The sequence below is a fragment of the Pyxicephalus adspersus genome, chromosome 5 (assembly GCF_032062135.1).
Source record: "Pyxicephalus adspersus chromosome 5, UCB_Pads_2.0, whole genome shotgun sequence".
Lineage (NCBI taxonomy): Eukaryota > Metazoa > Chordata > Amphibia > Anura > Pyxicephalidae > Pyxicephalus > Pyxicephalus adspersus.
This window is the reverse complement of record NC_092862.1, coordinates 10,037,778-10,055,166: the sequence shown is the minus strand read 5'-3', so window position 1 is coordinate 10,055,166 and position 17,389 is coordinate 10,037,778. Positions and strand designations below refer to the sequence as shown.

At 39.1% G+C, this 17,389-nt stretch overlaps 2 protein-coding genes across 2 annotated transcripts in view; one reads left to right on the top strand and one right to left on the bottom strand.

The window, feature by feature from the left end:
- The window catches only part of LOC140331946 (elongation factor 1-alpha), a 4,699-nt gene extending 1,451 nt beyond the window's left edge, over window positions 1-3,248 (top strand). The window contains exons 2-6 of the mRNA XM_072413272.1: window positions 519-698; window positions 1,087-1,383; window positions 1,712-1,862; window positions 2,342-2,598; window positions 2,958-3,248. Of these exons, the coding sequence (XP_072269373.1) occupies window positions 519-698; window positions 1,087-1,383; window positions 1,712-1,862; window positions 2,342-2,598; window positions 2,958-3,215 (1,143 nt within the window). The 3' untranslated portion in view covers window positions 3,216-3,248. The remainder of the gene's footprint in view (window positions 1-518; window positions 699-1,086; window positions 1,384-1,711; window positions 1,863-2,341; window positions 2,599-2,957) is intronic.
- Window positions 3,249-7,101: 3,853 nt separating this feature from the next.
- ASAP1 (ArfGAP with SH3 domain, ankyrin repeat and PH domain 1) overlaps window positions 7,102-17,389 on the bottom strand; it is a gene marked incomplete in the record, with an annotated part of 158,430 nt that continues 148,142 nt past the window's right edge. The window contains 6 exon segments of the mRNA XM_072410648.1: window positions 7,102-9,231; window positions 9,591-9,713; window positions 10,361-10,869; window positions 11,745-11,803; window positions 12,881-12,950; window positions 15,669-15,830. Coding sequence (XP_072266749.1) covers window positions 9,157-9,231; window positions 9,591-9,713; window positions 10,361-10,869; window positions 11,745-11,803; window positions 12,881-12,950; window positions 15,669-15,830 — 998 coding nt within the window.

Below are 17,389 nucleotides of genomic sequence, written 5' to 3'. Positions count from 1 at the left end.
TGGTGTTCTGATCCTCTGCCTTTAGTCCCTAATAAATCACTAACCCAGATGTGGTGTTCTTGCATCTACCTAGATGGTTTTGATTAAGTCTAGAATAAATAGTTTTAAATGCTTTTTTTTTTTTTTTTTGTAACTAATGCCCTTAAAATTAGTAATGAGTCGAATTTCATTGGGCTTAATGGACATTCCAGCTGAATAATATTCAAACCTAATGGGTAGTTATATATATTTTTTTCCCCCAACACACTGCTTCTGTTGGATGATCTCATTACATAGTCTGCATTGCAATGTCTTGCTTTCAAACTGTCCTTGATTTGGCTGACTTGTAGGGATTGTTCCTTTGTCCTCAGTGGTCCCTCTTGGGTGGATATATAAATCTCAGGATGTAGGAACTTTCACAACTAGTCTAACTTTGTCTTTTCAGACCCCAAAATTTGGGTAATATTGTAAAAAATTAGCATGTTGGGGGACCCTGACCCAAAACAGATATGTTCAACAACTTTGAAAATGTATTCTAGATTGGTAAGAGCTCATTCAAGTTTGCATGGATCCTGGATAAGCTGAAAGTGGAGAGGGAGCGTGGAATCACCATTGATATTTCGCTGTGGAAGTTTCAAACCAATAGATATACAATCACTATCATCGATGCTCCTGGACACAGGGACTTCATCAAAAACATGATCACCGGCACATCCCAGGTTTGTGGCTTTTATTGTACTTTAGGTATGAAGTTTTTGTGGATCAATCAGTTTAAGTCCAAATCTGCATGGCATGCATCCTCAACTGAGTAGGATAGGGTGTTCTGTAGTACAAAGGAGAACCAAATATTAATGATCCCCTTTTGTGGAGAAGGGGGAAGTGTGGTAGCAAGGAGAATTGTCATATAGTGACAATATTGCACCTCTACAGATTTGGTGCATTGAGTGAGCTTTGTCACCCTAGGGTTGAAAGTGTTGCTAGAAAAATCACCTGGTGGTTGAATCCTCAAAGTAAAATAATGCAGCTTGCACAATGAATCACTGGTAACATGCATTATAGTATGTTTGTTCTGGAAGGTTTAATGCATTATGATCTGTTTCTTTTCAGGCCGATGTGGCTCTCCTGGTAGTCTCGGCTGCCACGGGTGAATTTGAAGCTGGAGTGTCCAGGAATGGGCAAACTAGAGAACATGCCCTGCTGGCTTACACCATGGGTGTTAAACAGCTGATTGTCTGTGTGAACAAGATGGACATGACTTCTCCACCATACAGCCAAAACAGATTTGATGAAGTGGTCAGGAATGTAGCAGTCTACCTTAGGAAGATTGGCTACAACCCAGCAACCATTCCATTTATCCCGGTGTCTGGGTGGACTGGAGAGAACATATCATCTCCCAGCCAGAAGGTAATGGGTCTTTGTAGTGTGGCAATGTGTAAACTTGTGTGCAAAGGCTTCTTGTAAGCAGATTTACTTTCTTATGAATGTGTTCCTTGGTAAACCCTATTGGTTTCTATAATCCCCAAATCCCACATGTAACCGTTCTGTAATGGTTTGTTGATCTAACTTGTAGGTAGGCAACACAAGCTAACACCAACTGTTGGATAGTGTGTGTTTTCAGCAATCCATGCCTCTCCATGTCCAATTTCCCTTCAATTCAATCAATGAGTTACTTGTTCTGTACAACATTAGCAGTGCCATGTGGCTGGTACGAACTTACTTTCTTTTCTTTTAGATGAGCTGGTTTAAAGGCTGGAAAGTGAAACGAAAAGATGGCTTTTCTAAAGGTCAATCTCTGCTGGAGGTCCTCGACTGCCTTGTTCCCCCAGTGCGTCCAGCTAACAAGCCACTTCGCTTACCTCTACAGGATGTCTATAAAATAGGAGGTGAGATGTTCCTCTAAAAAAAAAAAAAAAAAAAAAGTCCTGAATACATGGGTTTAGACCTAGCCTTCAACAGAATCCTATAACCAGACAGCAATTTTTAAACGTTATCTGTGCTGCAGAAGCCAGACACAAAGCTGACTCCTATTTTATCTTGGACTTGGTCATGTAGGCTCTTCTGGTCAAGGTTCCTATTCCAGATATTCTGTCACTCCATTGATTGTATTGGTTATGAATAGCAGTTGATGGACTCTCCAATTTTAAAATGGTTCATAAACCACTTTGGTGTTTTTTTGGCAGTGTTTTTATAAATCTGTTATTGGATTTATATAAAGCATAACTGATATCTCTTGGCAGCATCTTGTAAGTAGCAGATTCAGACATTTCTAGGAAAGGATGGGGAATAAGGTGCATTTGTGACCTTAAATCTTCCTTTTTAAGCTGTGTCGATCACCTCAAACTTGCACTCTTGTCTCCTCCAGGCATTGGTACTGTCCCTGTGGGTAAAATAGAGACTGGAATCCTGAAGCCTGGGATGACCATCTCATTCGCACCCTCAAACTTCACTGCAGAAGTGAAATCTATAGAAATGCACCATCAGCCTCTGGAGACGGCCTTCCCTGGGTACAACATAGGGTTTAATGTGAAGAACATTGCTGTGAAGAGTCTGAAACGTGGAAATGTTGCTGGGAACTCGAAGAGTGACCCACCTACAGAGGCCACCAGCTTCACAGCTCAGGTATGGAAACTACATTATTCTCTCCAAACACTTATTACCGGGAACAAGGAAAAGGCCCTACCTAGTAAGTTGGTGCATAGGTCTGCCAACCCCAATAAGACAGAACATTTTTTTTAAAATTAAGTCTTTTCAGTTAAAAAAAAATTTCACTTATCTGGTACAAAGGGTACCCTGCATTTGTCAGACATGTGGGCTACACTGGGGTCTTTCAATTGCCATGCACTTCATGTGGGGCACTATCTTTGATAAGATAACATTACCCCTTCCATACTCACATTTGATCCGCTTTCATGAATTACTCACAACTCTCTCCCTTTGATTACAGTGCACTAAGTTTGTCAAAATCTGATTTCTTCTAGGTGATCATTCTCAACCATCCTGGCTTTATTAAAGCTGGCTACTCCCCAGTCATAGACTGCCACACTGCCCACATAACATGCCAGTTTTTGGAGCTACAGGAGAAGATTGACCGCAGGTCAGGCAAAAAACTGGAGGATAACCCAATAGTGCTGAAGTCTGGCGATGCTGCAATTGTGAAGCTGAAACCCATCAAACCATTCTGTGTGGAGAGATTCTTTGACTACCCACCACTAGGTGAGGACCAAATACTGTACTAAGATGACATTGGGTATGGAAAAAGCTCCTAATGGCAACTGCAAACTGTAGCTGTGGGAGTTGTGAAATCTGTGGAGAGGAAGGAGGGTAGCTTGGCCAGAAGACAGGCCCAGAAACCCATCCAGGTCAACTGAAGAACTGAGATCTGGTCTACATGACCATAAAAGAATGTTATTTTCTTGTAAGGCAGTGATGAAACTAATTTAATTTGCTGTTAAATATGGAGTTAATAAAATACACAGCAAGCAGTGACTTGGCATTGGTCTCTTGGTTTTGTGTATTGGTTTCTTCTCTCCCAGCAACCCTTCGCCAACTCAAAGCAAGGCTTGCTTGCTAATGTAACTTCTAAACTGGTAGCTATCACTTTATGGACTCGTTCTGTGTTGTCTAGGCATTTCTCAGCTCATTGGAGCCATTCCCTTGGTTCGGAGTGTCAGAACATAGCAAGAATTTAAAACCACACGACTACCTGATGCCATGGACTGGCAGGACAGATGTTGGTTGTCAGAGGGGAGAAAGTTTGTGGAATGGCAAAAAGATCTAACTGCATCATACCATTTAACAGTGCCAGAAGTCTGACACATGTATCTGGTCAATTTACATGGTGTGTAACTATCTGTAGTATGTCCAAGGCACCACTTGTAGAAGACCTCTTAAAGTGGTGGTGTACTGCAGAACGGTACATGCACTTTTTGCACACTGGACAAATATAATTGGCTGCCTTTTGCATTGCACTGTCTATATTAATCAAACCCAGTTTGTGTTTATAGTCTGGGCACAGTTCCTAAGGCTATTGACAGAAAACAATTGGTGCTGTTAAAGTGTACCTAAACTCAGAAATTTCACTTTGCACAAAATGGTTGTCCACCCTTTCATGTAAAGGGAAAAATTATATTTATTTTTAAGTACAGCACCACCCCCTAATTCTCAAATGCCTAGGTCAGGGGTCAGCAACCTTTACTATCAAGAGCCATTTTGCCTCCTCTTCCACTAAAGAAAAATAGTCTGCAGCCGCAAAACATAACAGTTTATAAACTTTTAAAAGTTTTTAATATTTTTTTAATTTTACCTGTTACAACAAGTGTGCATGTGTAGGCCTACTTTAATTTATTTCAAACACTGAACTATGCCCCTAGAAGCCTCCAGCTTCTAACGTATCATCCTGTTACATTAGAAGCTGGAGGCTTCCAACGTAACAGGGTAGATTTTTTGATGGGCAGAGTTCTTTATGTTCTGACGATGCCTTAGCGATTAAATTTTAAGGGGTGTTAGCCACAGGTGTCCCTCATTTGCAGCTTTAATTTTGTTCACCTGTACCCCCCAATCTTGAGTAATTGGGGTTCAGGTGCTAGAAGCCTCCAGCAATGTGTAACAGGGTAGATTATTTTGATGGGCAGAGTTCTTTATTTTCTGACGATGCCTTAGCGATTCAATTGTAGGTGGTAATGGCCATAAGTGTCCCCCACTTGCACCTCTATTTTGGTCACCTGTACCCCCTTCCTGTTCCAGATAAATTGGGGTTCAGGTGCCTCCAGCAATGTGTAACAGTAGATTTTTTTTTGATGGGCAGAGTTCTTTATGTTCTGATGATAGCCTAACAATTAAATTTTAGGGGGTGTTAGTCACAGGTGTCCCCCACTTGCACCTACATTTTTGGTTTTGTACATCTCCCCATTCCAGAGGAATTGGGGTTCAAAGGAGGGGGATGTCATTGTACACACCCATTTGTACACGCCCCGTGGTAGATTTATTTCACTGGTAGCTTTTTTTTTTTTTTAATTAGAACACCGGATAGGGAATCCCCCTCCTCCACAGTGTCTTGGGAGGAAGGGGATCCCCCATCACAGATCTCCCTGCAGCAGCCGAAGGGAGCCACAACAAGGAGGCTGAAGAGCCGCAGGTTGCAGACCCCTGGCCTAGGTGAATACCTACGTCATGCATCCCAGGATGCTCTTGGGTGCTCTGTCTGCACATCTCAGGCATGTGCAGAAGGAGCCTTTGTTAGAGAAAAATCACATGAGATCAGCAAGTGGTGTGTGTGTGTGTGTTTTTTTTTTTTTTTTTTTTTAAAGTTTAGTTCCTCTTCAGTGGAGGGTGTCTCCACTGAGATTAAAAGCTTTTTTCTGGTGTGGGTTGGCTTTGGACCAAAGGAAATTTGAACTGAAATGGGCACCAGAAGAATAGAATAAAGGGAAGTATCAGACATTTGATGTTAGTTGTACAATATTGGAGAACAATCCTTTGTATCATCAGGACAGGAAGTAAAATCTCTCTGGTTGTCCAGATGGTAACAACCTGGCTCTTCCACTTCCTACTTTAAAAACCTCACCTGGGCCCAATTTGATTTTGGTAAACCTGCTGCCCCAGTGGTCACTGTGCAGATACTTTAGATTAGATATAAACAAAGTACAAAGCAGTGTTTCAACTATTGTTCCATGGATTTGTGAGATTATCTGACAAAATTTATCTTTTTGGCTAAGGGTGACATTCTCCCCAACAGGATAATGTACCATGAGCTCTTGATATAATTTTATAGCAGAGTTCCACTGTTGAGCAGCTGGTACAAAGGAATACATTTTGTGTATTTCTGTAATGAGGATGCCAAATTTATTTTTAACTTTTGAAAAGTGTGGACTACTAAAAAACCACTTCTAGTAGAATAACAGACACCCCTGAGTGTATTCTCAAAGAATACAAGCCCAGCTTTTTCTAAAAGTATACTGATTGCAGATGCCTTCAGTAAACTAGAGGTTGGGCATGATGTTTCTAAAAGCTTTATTTGTGGCAGTTTTTGATATGGGTCTTTTTGTACAGCGGAACTGTGCATTTGCGATCAACACCTTAAGTTAAAGATAATGTTTGCAATATAGAGGTAATGGTAATATGACCCCAAGGACTTACCACAGTCTTGGCCTTTTTGATAGGTTTCAGGGATTTCCCTCATACCCCACAGCATTTATTCACATGATCTCTAAACAGATCATCTTCCACAGAGTTTTTTATGACAAATGCCCATGACCTGCTGGAAAGCTATCTTCAATTGGCCACGTGTCCCCAACCACTGGAGGCATTTGTCAAACCATGCGTAAAGGAATTTACAGCTTGATATTTGTCAGGACTACCACACTAAAGGATTATTGTATTACCTTGTTTTCACATCCAGTTAGATGGTGCATATTTTTTTTTTTAATACTTTCCTAAAATTCCAAGGGAAGGTGCATATTTTTTTTTTTTTAATACTTTCCTAAAATTCCAAGGGAAGGAGTGATTACTCTCCACTTCTTCTTTACAAAGTTTTAATCTTAGTGCTGTTTTAATATTACATAGTATTTTTATACTTTACTAAAACAAAACAATGTAGTACACAGGGATTTGTGGAGCTATAAGATCAAAATATGGCACCCTAAGGCTACACACATCTGATTCTTGTCCGAGACGAGCCTCAGGGCTGATAATGGCTGTCCAACATTCATGGGTCCTTCCTGGAAGATCCGCAATGACAGTAAATAGAGGAAAGTGCAGTGGCGCACCGCTCACTCATTCCACCCCCTCCATAGGCCAGAACAGAGCTTGTTCAGTCTTTAGTCGTTGAAAACAATTGTGAGAATTTTTTTTTCAACGGTATATATCTAACGTGTACGGGGGCTTTGGACTTGTTTTATTGGGTAAGTTTGACGAACGTCTGGGCTCATTTTGAATTATCTAACAGATGCATCTCTAGGTGAGTTTTACACTTCCATAAATTTGCCTGCAGGAACACAATATCCTGTCAGTGAATAGCTGAGCAACAAAGCACCAGCAACCATTGAAAATATATAGACCTATCAATCACAGAATTATATTCTATTGTAAACTACTAGATTTTCATAAAAAAAAAAAAAATACAGGTTTTGGTTGTTGTCACTTTATACATTTTATTTATAATATGGAATGATTAATAAAAATCAACTTAAAAACAGTAAATACTGTACCATAGTTTTAAAACCCTTTGCAAGGTAGACTCGACTCCGCTGCTCCTACTTGTTAATAAATAATAGTCTAAATTGGTCAATCCTGGCTGTTTTGTGCTGTCTTGGAAAATTTAATACGTAGCTTAAAAAAAAAAAAGACAAGAAAATATATAAATAATAAAAATATTTCTACATGGTGAATTGAAGGGCCTTGTATACTAAAAATGTGTAAAATGAAATACAAAAGTGCAGAGAAAAGATAGAAAGAAAAAAATAGCTGCCAATGGACTTTGTTGTATACCATTAGACTTAATGCAAAAAAATAAAATATGTGATACATTTGATGTGCACTTTTTTTCTAACTAGTTACCAAAGACATCAAATGTTCGGTACTACAAAGTATACAGCAATAAATCTTACAAATGATAAAAACTAAACTGAGAACGTGAATAAAAATGAACGATTGTTGTTTTATGTTGTAATTGGTTATGCAAAGAAGAAAAAATAATAATTTTCCATGCACTTTTCATTTTTTTTTTGAGACAGCAAACTTCCAGTACTGCATATGCAAAAAAAAAAAAAATAAAGCAGAAAAACTAAATTATGTACAATATAGCTTGAATTTAAAAATGAGCAGAAATGGAAGGAAGAAAAACAAACCTGACACCTTTGACTGGATGCAAAAAGGAAAAAAATACATATTTTTTTCTTCACATATTCCTAACTAAGCAGTTACAACCAGACAACAGACACAAAACTTTCTCTATGTAACAAGAGGATTTGCTTTGGACGGTCAGACCTTGCGATTGTTCCACATGAATGACTGAAACCAAAGCTTTCCTATCGATGGATAATCCACCCCTAGCCACAAAAATAAAAACACGAAAATTGAGACCAGAACAAAGTAAAGACCCCACCAGTATTGGAATTTAATAGCTTTTGTTTACGATTCAATACCTTTCTAGATGACTGACAATACACAGAAATCAATTTCAACATCTAGGAATAATTTATGGTACACTTTAAATTAAAAAAAAAAATAAGAACAAAAGATTTCTTTATACACAGGCGTTCATATTTATTTCCGCGAGGCTCACCGCCTCCCTGATTTGATCCATGTTAGTAATAAGTAATACTGTCTATTTCAAATAAATTCTCTCTACTGGAAAAATATTCCCCTCCATCTGTTTTTTTTTTTCAGCTACAGAACAAAGTATGGGACTTACAGTTATCTTCCTGTTTCAAGTATTCCAGAATTCTTTTTGTTGTTGCTGTGGTTGGTTTAGAAATCATGCATAATGTAAACAGACTAATATTGTTTAGCAGTCATTAAAGTCCGATGAAGTCAACCGGATTTGTCATTGTTATTTTATATATATGTATAGTATTTATATATATATGTATATACTTCTAATAAAAGAAGCTTTTTAGATAGAAATATATCTTTTTTTTTTTTAACTACTTGTAGCAAAGTGACAATAGGGATGTTGGCGAAAGTTCCAAACGAATGAGTACAGAGCACAGAAACACAGTCAATACTTGAGAATTCATGAAAACTACTCAGATGTTATTTTCTGCAATAAATAACACGGCTCGAGTGCTTGTAGGGGGTGAAAAGATGGGTTTGGTGTGGGTTGCCTGTTTTTTTTTTTTCTTGCCTGTGTTGTGGTAGCTGGTACTGTAACTAAAACCCAAGATGGAACAAGGAGGGCAGAAATAGTTTGGACAGGACGAGCGCTGGAACGGTACAGTCTGACGGCGTGAAAGTGCTGAAGGCCAAGGAAATGGTTCAATATTGCCCAAGGGACCGGGCTTGTTCGGCTACTGTAATACTGACGAAAGATGGGGGTAACACGTTTACAATACACAGAATGGAAGGTACTGGATGAAGTGGTGACGGTAGCTTATATACAGTACAGGGAAGCAGACATAGAGCAGCAAGCTGGCTACAAGCCTGGGCTTGGGCATTAGTAGATCTGTGACATCAGGAGTCCTATTCCGACAAGATGTGTACAAAAGACACTGGGAAGACTCCTTTTCTCTCTGGTTGTCCTTCAACGTGGCCGATCTGCGGGAGAAACACTGAGGTAATTATATATAATAAAGATATTTATGTAAAATAAATATATAAATACAAATTACAATAATTATTGTTGTTAATACTTTGAATATGATTGGGCATTGGGCGTTTGATAACTTTAGAGATCCCACCAAGATGATTTTAAAGACCCCTTTTCACTGCTCTTTTTTGAATAATGAATTAACAATTGTACTCAACAGTCACCTTGCACTCAACATAGGTTTAAATTCTAGGAGCTGGAGATCAAAATGAGTTGTTTCCTTAAAATAAGTTGTTACACCAGCATCCAAACAGTTGTTTAAAGTTGAAAATAGGCCAAAATTAAAAACCATTCCAAGGTCACTTACCCACCACTCTTGGTCCTCTTCACCTGTCACTATGATCACCTCTCCCTCAACAAATGTCAGCTCGTCATCGTTGTCCGCTTGGCAGTCATATATTGTCTTCACTCTTTTTAGCTTGACTTTCCCCTAAGGATGATACAAATGTATGATAAGGACAAAAAGTTTCCCATTTACTGATAAGGTTCATTTATTTATATTGTCCCATCCTCTATATAGTGGTGACAGGCTTGTGTTAATGTGAGATGGCTTTTGCCTTCTAGAAAAGGTCGGTCAGAATACAATATTAATATAGTAGGCAGCTTCGCCTCAAAAAATGGCCTTAGTCTGTATTAAAACATGTCATGTGGACTTTGTAAAGTGCTGTGTAATATGTTGGCACTGTATAAATATTGTGTAATAATAATAATAATTCGGAATATACTGGCAAGTGTCTCAATTAAGTGTTAAAAAAGCTTATTACAACAAAGCTGTTGCTTTGCCCTAAATAGACATTCACAGGAGTTTTATGTTGTACAGCAGACAGTCAAATCAAGCCTTCACAATGACACCAACCTTTCTAAGCATGCTGTTTGATTCTCCCAAAATCAGAATAAAGAATTCCTGACATTGGAATGCCACAAAATGCAAGGTGCACTGATACAAACATTACATGAGCTGGAGAATTGTGATCATTACAAAGATGAAAAAATCAAGCGGACAAGAAATCTGACAGTTTATACATAGAAAGAAGAAAAATCAAACAAAGCACCCTATATATATTAGGAACAACTCACCGTATTAATCTTACGAGGAAGTGGCACAGGCGTTTCTGGAAGAGGTGGCGGACCATCGCTGGACGCCTCGGAAGCTTGCTTTTGTACAGGCGCATGATCTACTGGCTGGGAGTTTTGTACCACCTCCGGTGGCTGAGAATTTTGGTTTGTCTCTGGTGTATGAGGCTTAGGAGTCACCTCTACTATGGATGCCTTGGGCGTCAGGTCTCCTAGGATGGGTTTGGGTGGAAGATCTTTAAGTTGCGGTTTCGGAGGCAGATCTCCCAGCTGTGGTTTTGGTGGCAAGTCTCCCAGTTGAGGTTTCGGAGGCAATTCTCCCGGCTTTGGAGGTAGATCTCCAATGTGGGGCTTCTGAGGAAATTCCGAAGGCTGTGGTTTTGGTGGAAGATCGGCGAGCTGCGGCTTCTGAGGCAGGTCTCCCGGCTGTGGAGATTTTTGGAAGATGTCTGGCTGCTGATTGTATTTGTCCATCGAGAGATGATGAGTGGTATCAATCTTTCTAAGTGCCACTTTAAAAACAGTCAAAGGATGCAAGTGTTATTATATAGCATTACAAAATATAATTGTGACAACAATTCTATAGGAAGTTAATATCAGCTTTTGTGTACAACTTTTATGCAGGCCATAACTGTTTTAAAGAATAGAATGGGAGAAAACAATTAGACTATATGGATTGTGTTTTTCTTTCACAATCATTTAGAATATTTGCATCTTAAATATACCCTAGAGGAAGCAAAATAGGTGAAACGCGTTGGGTCACAAGGCGTCTAACAGTACCAAGAAATTACTAGATTTTTTTGCTCTAGGCATTTAGTCCATACCCCATTCAGTTGTAATGGGGAGCGGATTTATAATCTGTATAATTGTCTATTGTATACTTTGTTCTATATAAATGTTCTAATATAAATGATAAACTTAGCCTTTAGTCCCCTTACGCTATTTATTTATTCCTGTATTGATATTCAAACTGTACTGAACTGTAGTAGACTCACACAGCCCTGATCCCAATCCTACCAAACACCCTTGGGGATGAACTGGAAGGTCATTGTAGGTCGGGTCTTCTCATCCATTGTCAGTACCTGATTCACAAATGTTCTTTTGACCAAACAGACAAAAATTGTTACATTTTTAAAATATTGTTGAACTTTTTCCCTGCAGATGGAAAGCTATTATAATTATAAAAGGAGGTGAGGTGTGACTCCATATTCATGACCGTGGTTTAAGAATGGTTATGAATATGCATCACATAGTGTCCACAAGCCTTCTGACCATATAGTGAAGAAGAGGTAAAAGATTTAGTAGTGGTAGTTGTGTTGTGTTGTCTATAAACAGAGAGAAGCTCAGCTGACGTGAAAGAGATGCTGATGAGATTTTAGCAGCTTACCTTTTTGAGGTAGTTTTGGCAGAACTCTGGGACCTAGTGCAGTCTTTGTTGTTCCTGTGCTAAAAAAACAAAAATATAATATTTTAAATACAGTATAATTTTATTTAATAAAAATGTTTAGTTCTGTCTGAGGGAGATTTAGAACCTCTCTGACATTATTTACAGTGATAAAGAAAATTAATTATATTTTCTATTGATTTGTGTTGATTATATGCTTTAGATAAATGGATGACTGGTTCTCCTATTAGAGTGGTTTGAGGAGTCACTGGTACTCCTCGTATCTGTTCTAGATATTCTTGGGATTTGTGTTTGTGATGTTGGCTGTTATCATCCAGCCTTGGTGGAGTCGGTTGAGACTATAGTAAGATTTATGTCTCCATTAGTTGAAGTAAATTTGGATGTAATGTCACGTTGACTCTATGAGGTTGATTTAATGTAACAAGAAGGATATATCTTTTTGAGGCCTCATTTGGTATCTGTTCAGAATTTCAGCCTAAATGGTCCTCATTAAGGGCTAGTAGTCAGACCTACTGATCGTATGCCACTGGGTCTCCACACATGTGCTTTGCTCTATCTCTTAATCTTTTACTTTGTAACTTTTATTCTAAATAAACCCTCAGTCAGGGTTTATTTAGACCCGGGGTGCAATTGCGGCCCGTGTTCAGATTTCCACTGGCCCGCAACCTCTGGCACAGTAAATCCCCTACGTCATTAGAGTAGGTGTGTGCTGTGCAGGACCCGCACAGACCACACCCACTCTGATTCCAAGAACGTGCTCTGCATGGAGACCGCAGTGACACTGGACTCCGTGTACAGGGAATTCCTCACGTCACTCATGCTGTGCAGGACCCGTCCAGACCATGCCCACACTAACCCGTACCTGCTGAATGGTCGGCCCCCACACTTTTTCACCCCACCCAATCTGGCCCCCTTTGCAAAAAGTTTGGACACCCCTGCTCAACGTGGACAGAGTTTTGTTTTTCCTTATCAAAACGAAAGCTGAATATTTGAAATAACATTTAAAACATCAGACTATCAGACGTTAGTGATTGGGTGCCCACAGGCTTTGCTACTCCCATATAACATTTCTTACACTCAAACGTAAATTAATGTCACTTCATATAACTTTTACAAACCTGGCAGAGTGGGAAAGCCTTTCGAACTTGTTGATTGGTTTATCTGCTGGGCTTGAGCCTGTGTCATTACCTGGTGAGAAAATATACACAACTAATGACAGTTAACAGGAGGTAATTGTACTTAAACTGAAAACTGTTTTTTTAGTTTTGGATAGAGTAGGGAAAGATTAGAGCCATCACATTTTTCTGCAGTCGGAAGCTCTGGCGGGAGATATTTGTTTGGCAGAAAGGTTGTCCAAAGGACAGAAGGTGTGAGGTAATCTCTCTAAGAGGCAAACTATGGCAAACATAAGAAAAAAATATCCCTTTATTGTTAAATAGGGGAATGCCAAGTCAGCGTTTTATTGTTGCCCATTGCCTGTTGCAGATTACTCCATGCTATCTGTCTGATAAAAGGTCTTCCCAGAACAGAAATTGAGGGGACATTTCTCTAATAGAGCCCAAAATAGCATAAAAAATAATCAGACAGAAGTTGTAACCTTTCCCAGTTCAATCCAAAACTAAAAAACGTTCAAAATTAAGAAAATATTATGGAACACAGAGAAGCCAATAAAAGTACAAGATATCTAAAAGATTGAGGAGTGAAGGGAAAAAAAGATTTACAAGCAATGCTAGTAGTTTCCTTTACCATCTATGGGTTGTTTGTAGTACCATGTTATATTTAAAGAGATGTTACAAATGGGTCCATATGAACAAAATGTATTATTTTGTGTGATTTTCCTGTTACATAAATGAATGGAAAAGCCTTGTATGAAAGTATTTAAACTGCCCTTGTCATGTTCAGTTCCAATAGTACTATGGTAGCCATATTGAAAAATAAAGCTTTATTAGCTTTATTGCTATCTGCTAGTGTTTAAAATAAAATCTAACACGCTTTTTTTGGGCTCCACAAAACATGGTTCCTGCGGTTCCACATCCGTAAACAATTACACTATATGGTTGAAAGTGCAAGGACATACTCAAGTTTCCAGCACACAGCCTTGACCACAAAACATGGTTCCAGCGGTTCCACATCCGTAAACAATTACACTATATGGTTAAAAGTGCAAGGACATACTCAAATTTCCAGCACACAGCCTTGACCTTAACTCTGCTTAACACCATTGGAATGCTGATTGCTAACCCGGTCTTCTTATCCAGCATAAGTACTTGTCCACATCGATGCTCTTTTGGCTGAACTGGACACATTGAAATTTAAAAAGAAGTTTGCCAGTTCACCCCCCCTAATGTAGGTTGAGCCGCCTACCCTGATAAGTGTGATTTTTCTCAAAAAGTAAAAGTAAAGTGATTAAAGCGATTTTAAATGCAGTATATACATTGTTTCTAGTTCACATTGATAAACAAATTTGTTAATATTGGTCACTCCCACTAAGCAGTGTTGGATTAGAAACCAAAAACCAGACAATAAATCCCTCATCAACAAAAGAAGAAAAGAAATATCGTGTTGTTTTGCCTATTAGGGCTTCTTCAGGGGATTTGGTGAAGAATGTTTGTTCAATAACTGAGGTGAATGTAGATCATAGTAAGAGGGACGTCTTAAATATAAGAAATAATGACACAAGTTGTATCTGGATAATAGCACGCAGACACCTGGGGATACAAAGCGAGGTTGTTGTGCAGGTCTGTGTGCTATTATCCAGATACAACGTGGTGTCATTATTTCCTATATTTAAGAGTCCCTCTTACTATGATCAACATTGACCTCAATTATTGAACAAACATTCTTCACCAAGTCCCCTGATGAAGCCCTAAGAGGTGAAATGCGTCGGGACATGATATTTCTTTTCTTTTTTTTGTTGATGAGGGATTCATTGTCTAGTTTTTTGGTCTTGCTTCCCACACTGCTCAGTGGGAGTGACTAATATGAACCATTTTGTATATCAATGTGAAGTAGAAATTTTGTATATTTAACTTTTAATCTTAAATATATTGCTGCATTTAAAAATACCCTGGCTGTAATCACTTTACTTTTTGAAGAACTGGACACATTACAAAAAGTGGAGGCTGGTAGCTAGAAAGAATGGGGGGCGCAACCCCATATCAATGGCCAAGATTTGAGAATAGCATGTCCAACATGCCCATATGGCTGTCATGGCTTCCAAAAACTTTTCACCATGTGGCGTAGCATTTAAACTACCAGGTGGTCGCAAGCTATGGGCTCAGTGGTGCAGGTGGATTGTAGAATGCATTTAGTATAGGAGTCAATTTCAGTCACTGCTTTGGAGTTCCTGTGTTATTCTTGCATTCACATTTGGTTGACATCCCACTCCCACATACAGACTTGTAAGATTCTGAGCACCACTGTTTTTTTCGGAATGGTCAACCATTGTATCTAACCAGGGAGTTCAAACAATTCCTGGTGCTAAAAGGTCACAGTTACTTATCTGAGACAATGGGTGTCTGATTTATGAAAGCCAATGAGGAGGGGACTATCATGGGAGAACCTGGGTGATACATCAAGCCTGGAATGGATTTCTTAAAAATTTTTGCTGTTAGCTGGCAAATGTTTTCAATTCTGGACCAGATCTATTTCAGGTTTGCTGGATCACCCAGGTTCACACATGATAGTCTATCTTCTCCAGACTTGGAGACATAAATCAGGCCTGAAGTCTCTAATATCAGGTTGGCAGACATTTTACTACACGTGACTCATTTTGAAGCAGTGGCTGCATAGGAGCAGGAAGGTAAACAGGAAAGTAAAGTGACAGGTGTCTGCTGCACACAGGAAGTAGGAGTAAAGCTGAGATCAGAGATACGAAGCCCTGCAGGTTAAAATGTTACAACTCACCCCAGGGGACCGAGCCCTTACTATGAGGTAGAGGGCTGGGTGGATCGGAGAGGGTTCGTTTGTGTCCAGGGGGTGGGGGAGGAGCTTTCTTCTTGGATAATGTGGAGCTGCCACTAGGGGATTGGGTGCTTATAGGGAGGGTTGAAGTAGGACCAGATGGAACTGGAAAAGTATACAAAATAACTTACTTATGATGATAGAGTAACATATGAGGGCCTAAATATACACTTACCCACACTTAGTTCATCTGCTTTGTTAACAAAATATTGAAAACAAACCTCTTCAGCCTAATATTTTGCAGTAACATTCCTAAGATATTAAAGAGGACCTGAAACCCTTCATAAAAACACAGAGAAAGGTTTCCATTTTTTTGCTTTCTCAAAGTTAAACTTTTTCCACATGAAAAGGGAGTATTTAAAGAATCATGCCTTTTAGTTATAAATCACAAAATTTGAGCTGCCCACCTGAGTCCATTCTGTACAACAACTGGGTGACTGAGAATGCCTGTTCGGGATAAGCGAGAGCTATTACCATATTCCCAATAGGAAGGTATGAGAGTGCCAGGTGACTTCCTCACTCATAACCCTGTTACATGTCCCTCTTTCTAATTTTTTCAATCTTGCCTACCCATCTTCTTCTGTCTTTTAAAACCCTCACTACTCACCCACTATTCCAAATGTCCTCTGCTATTGTGTAATACTTCCCCCTCCCCTCTTAGATTGTAAGCTCTTCTGGGCAGGGTCCTCTTCTCCTCCTTTGTCACTGTATCTGTCTGTCATTTGCAACCCCTCTTTAATGTACAGCGCTGCATATTATGTTGGCGCTATATTAATCCTGTTTATTAATAATATTAATTTCATAATGGTTTTAATTTGTTGACTTGCATTTCAATAAAACCCTTAAGTAAAGAAGAGGGCTGAGTGGAGTCTGAGCCCTTATCTGAATCATCTGTGCTCTTATGAACAAGTAGTTAGGAAAGAAGCTTCTGGAGTTACTTAAAAAAAGTTAAGTAACCTGGCACCTCCACCATCAACTATGGGAGGCTGAATACGGATAGTATCTCAAACTTCATGCAAATCCTTAGCAGAAGTTAAGAAACTGAGAGCTGAAATACATTTGAGCATCAAGTTTTGATCGGTAAAAGCATCAACATAACAAAATTTTATTTCAACATATCCTAGGTGCAATTGGAAAGAAAGATTAAAGTCTGGGTGTTTTGTAAGTAAGGCTATGTACCCACGGCAGAGGAGTATCACAACTCTGACGTGTACAGTGGTTGCCCAACATCATTCATGGATTCTTCAATTAATCAGGTCCAGCCACTATACAAGTCAAGCGAGGAGAGCACAGCGAGTTTCTTCTTATTCGTCCTGACCCAACCCATCTCTGTAAAAACAGGACTGGTGCTATGTGAACAGCACTCGTTTGTTCATCGATCACACTTTGGTAATGGAAACAATCAAAGATCATGTACAGCAACAATAATTTTATGTGTGTACCCAGCCTAAGGACAGAGAAAGTCTCATCCCCAATCTTCCTCTGTAAGCATGTGGAAAAAGTTTAACTCTCAGACAACCAAATCGAATCAATTAGAATGACAGATTAATCTGTATGAAAATAAATCAAAGCAGGACTCCAGGCAGATAGAAAAACCTTTTAATCCAATTATGGATTCATTAAAATGCATAAGTATCTAAATCTACCTTCACAAATTCCTTAAT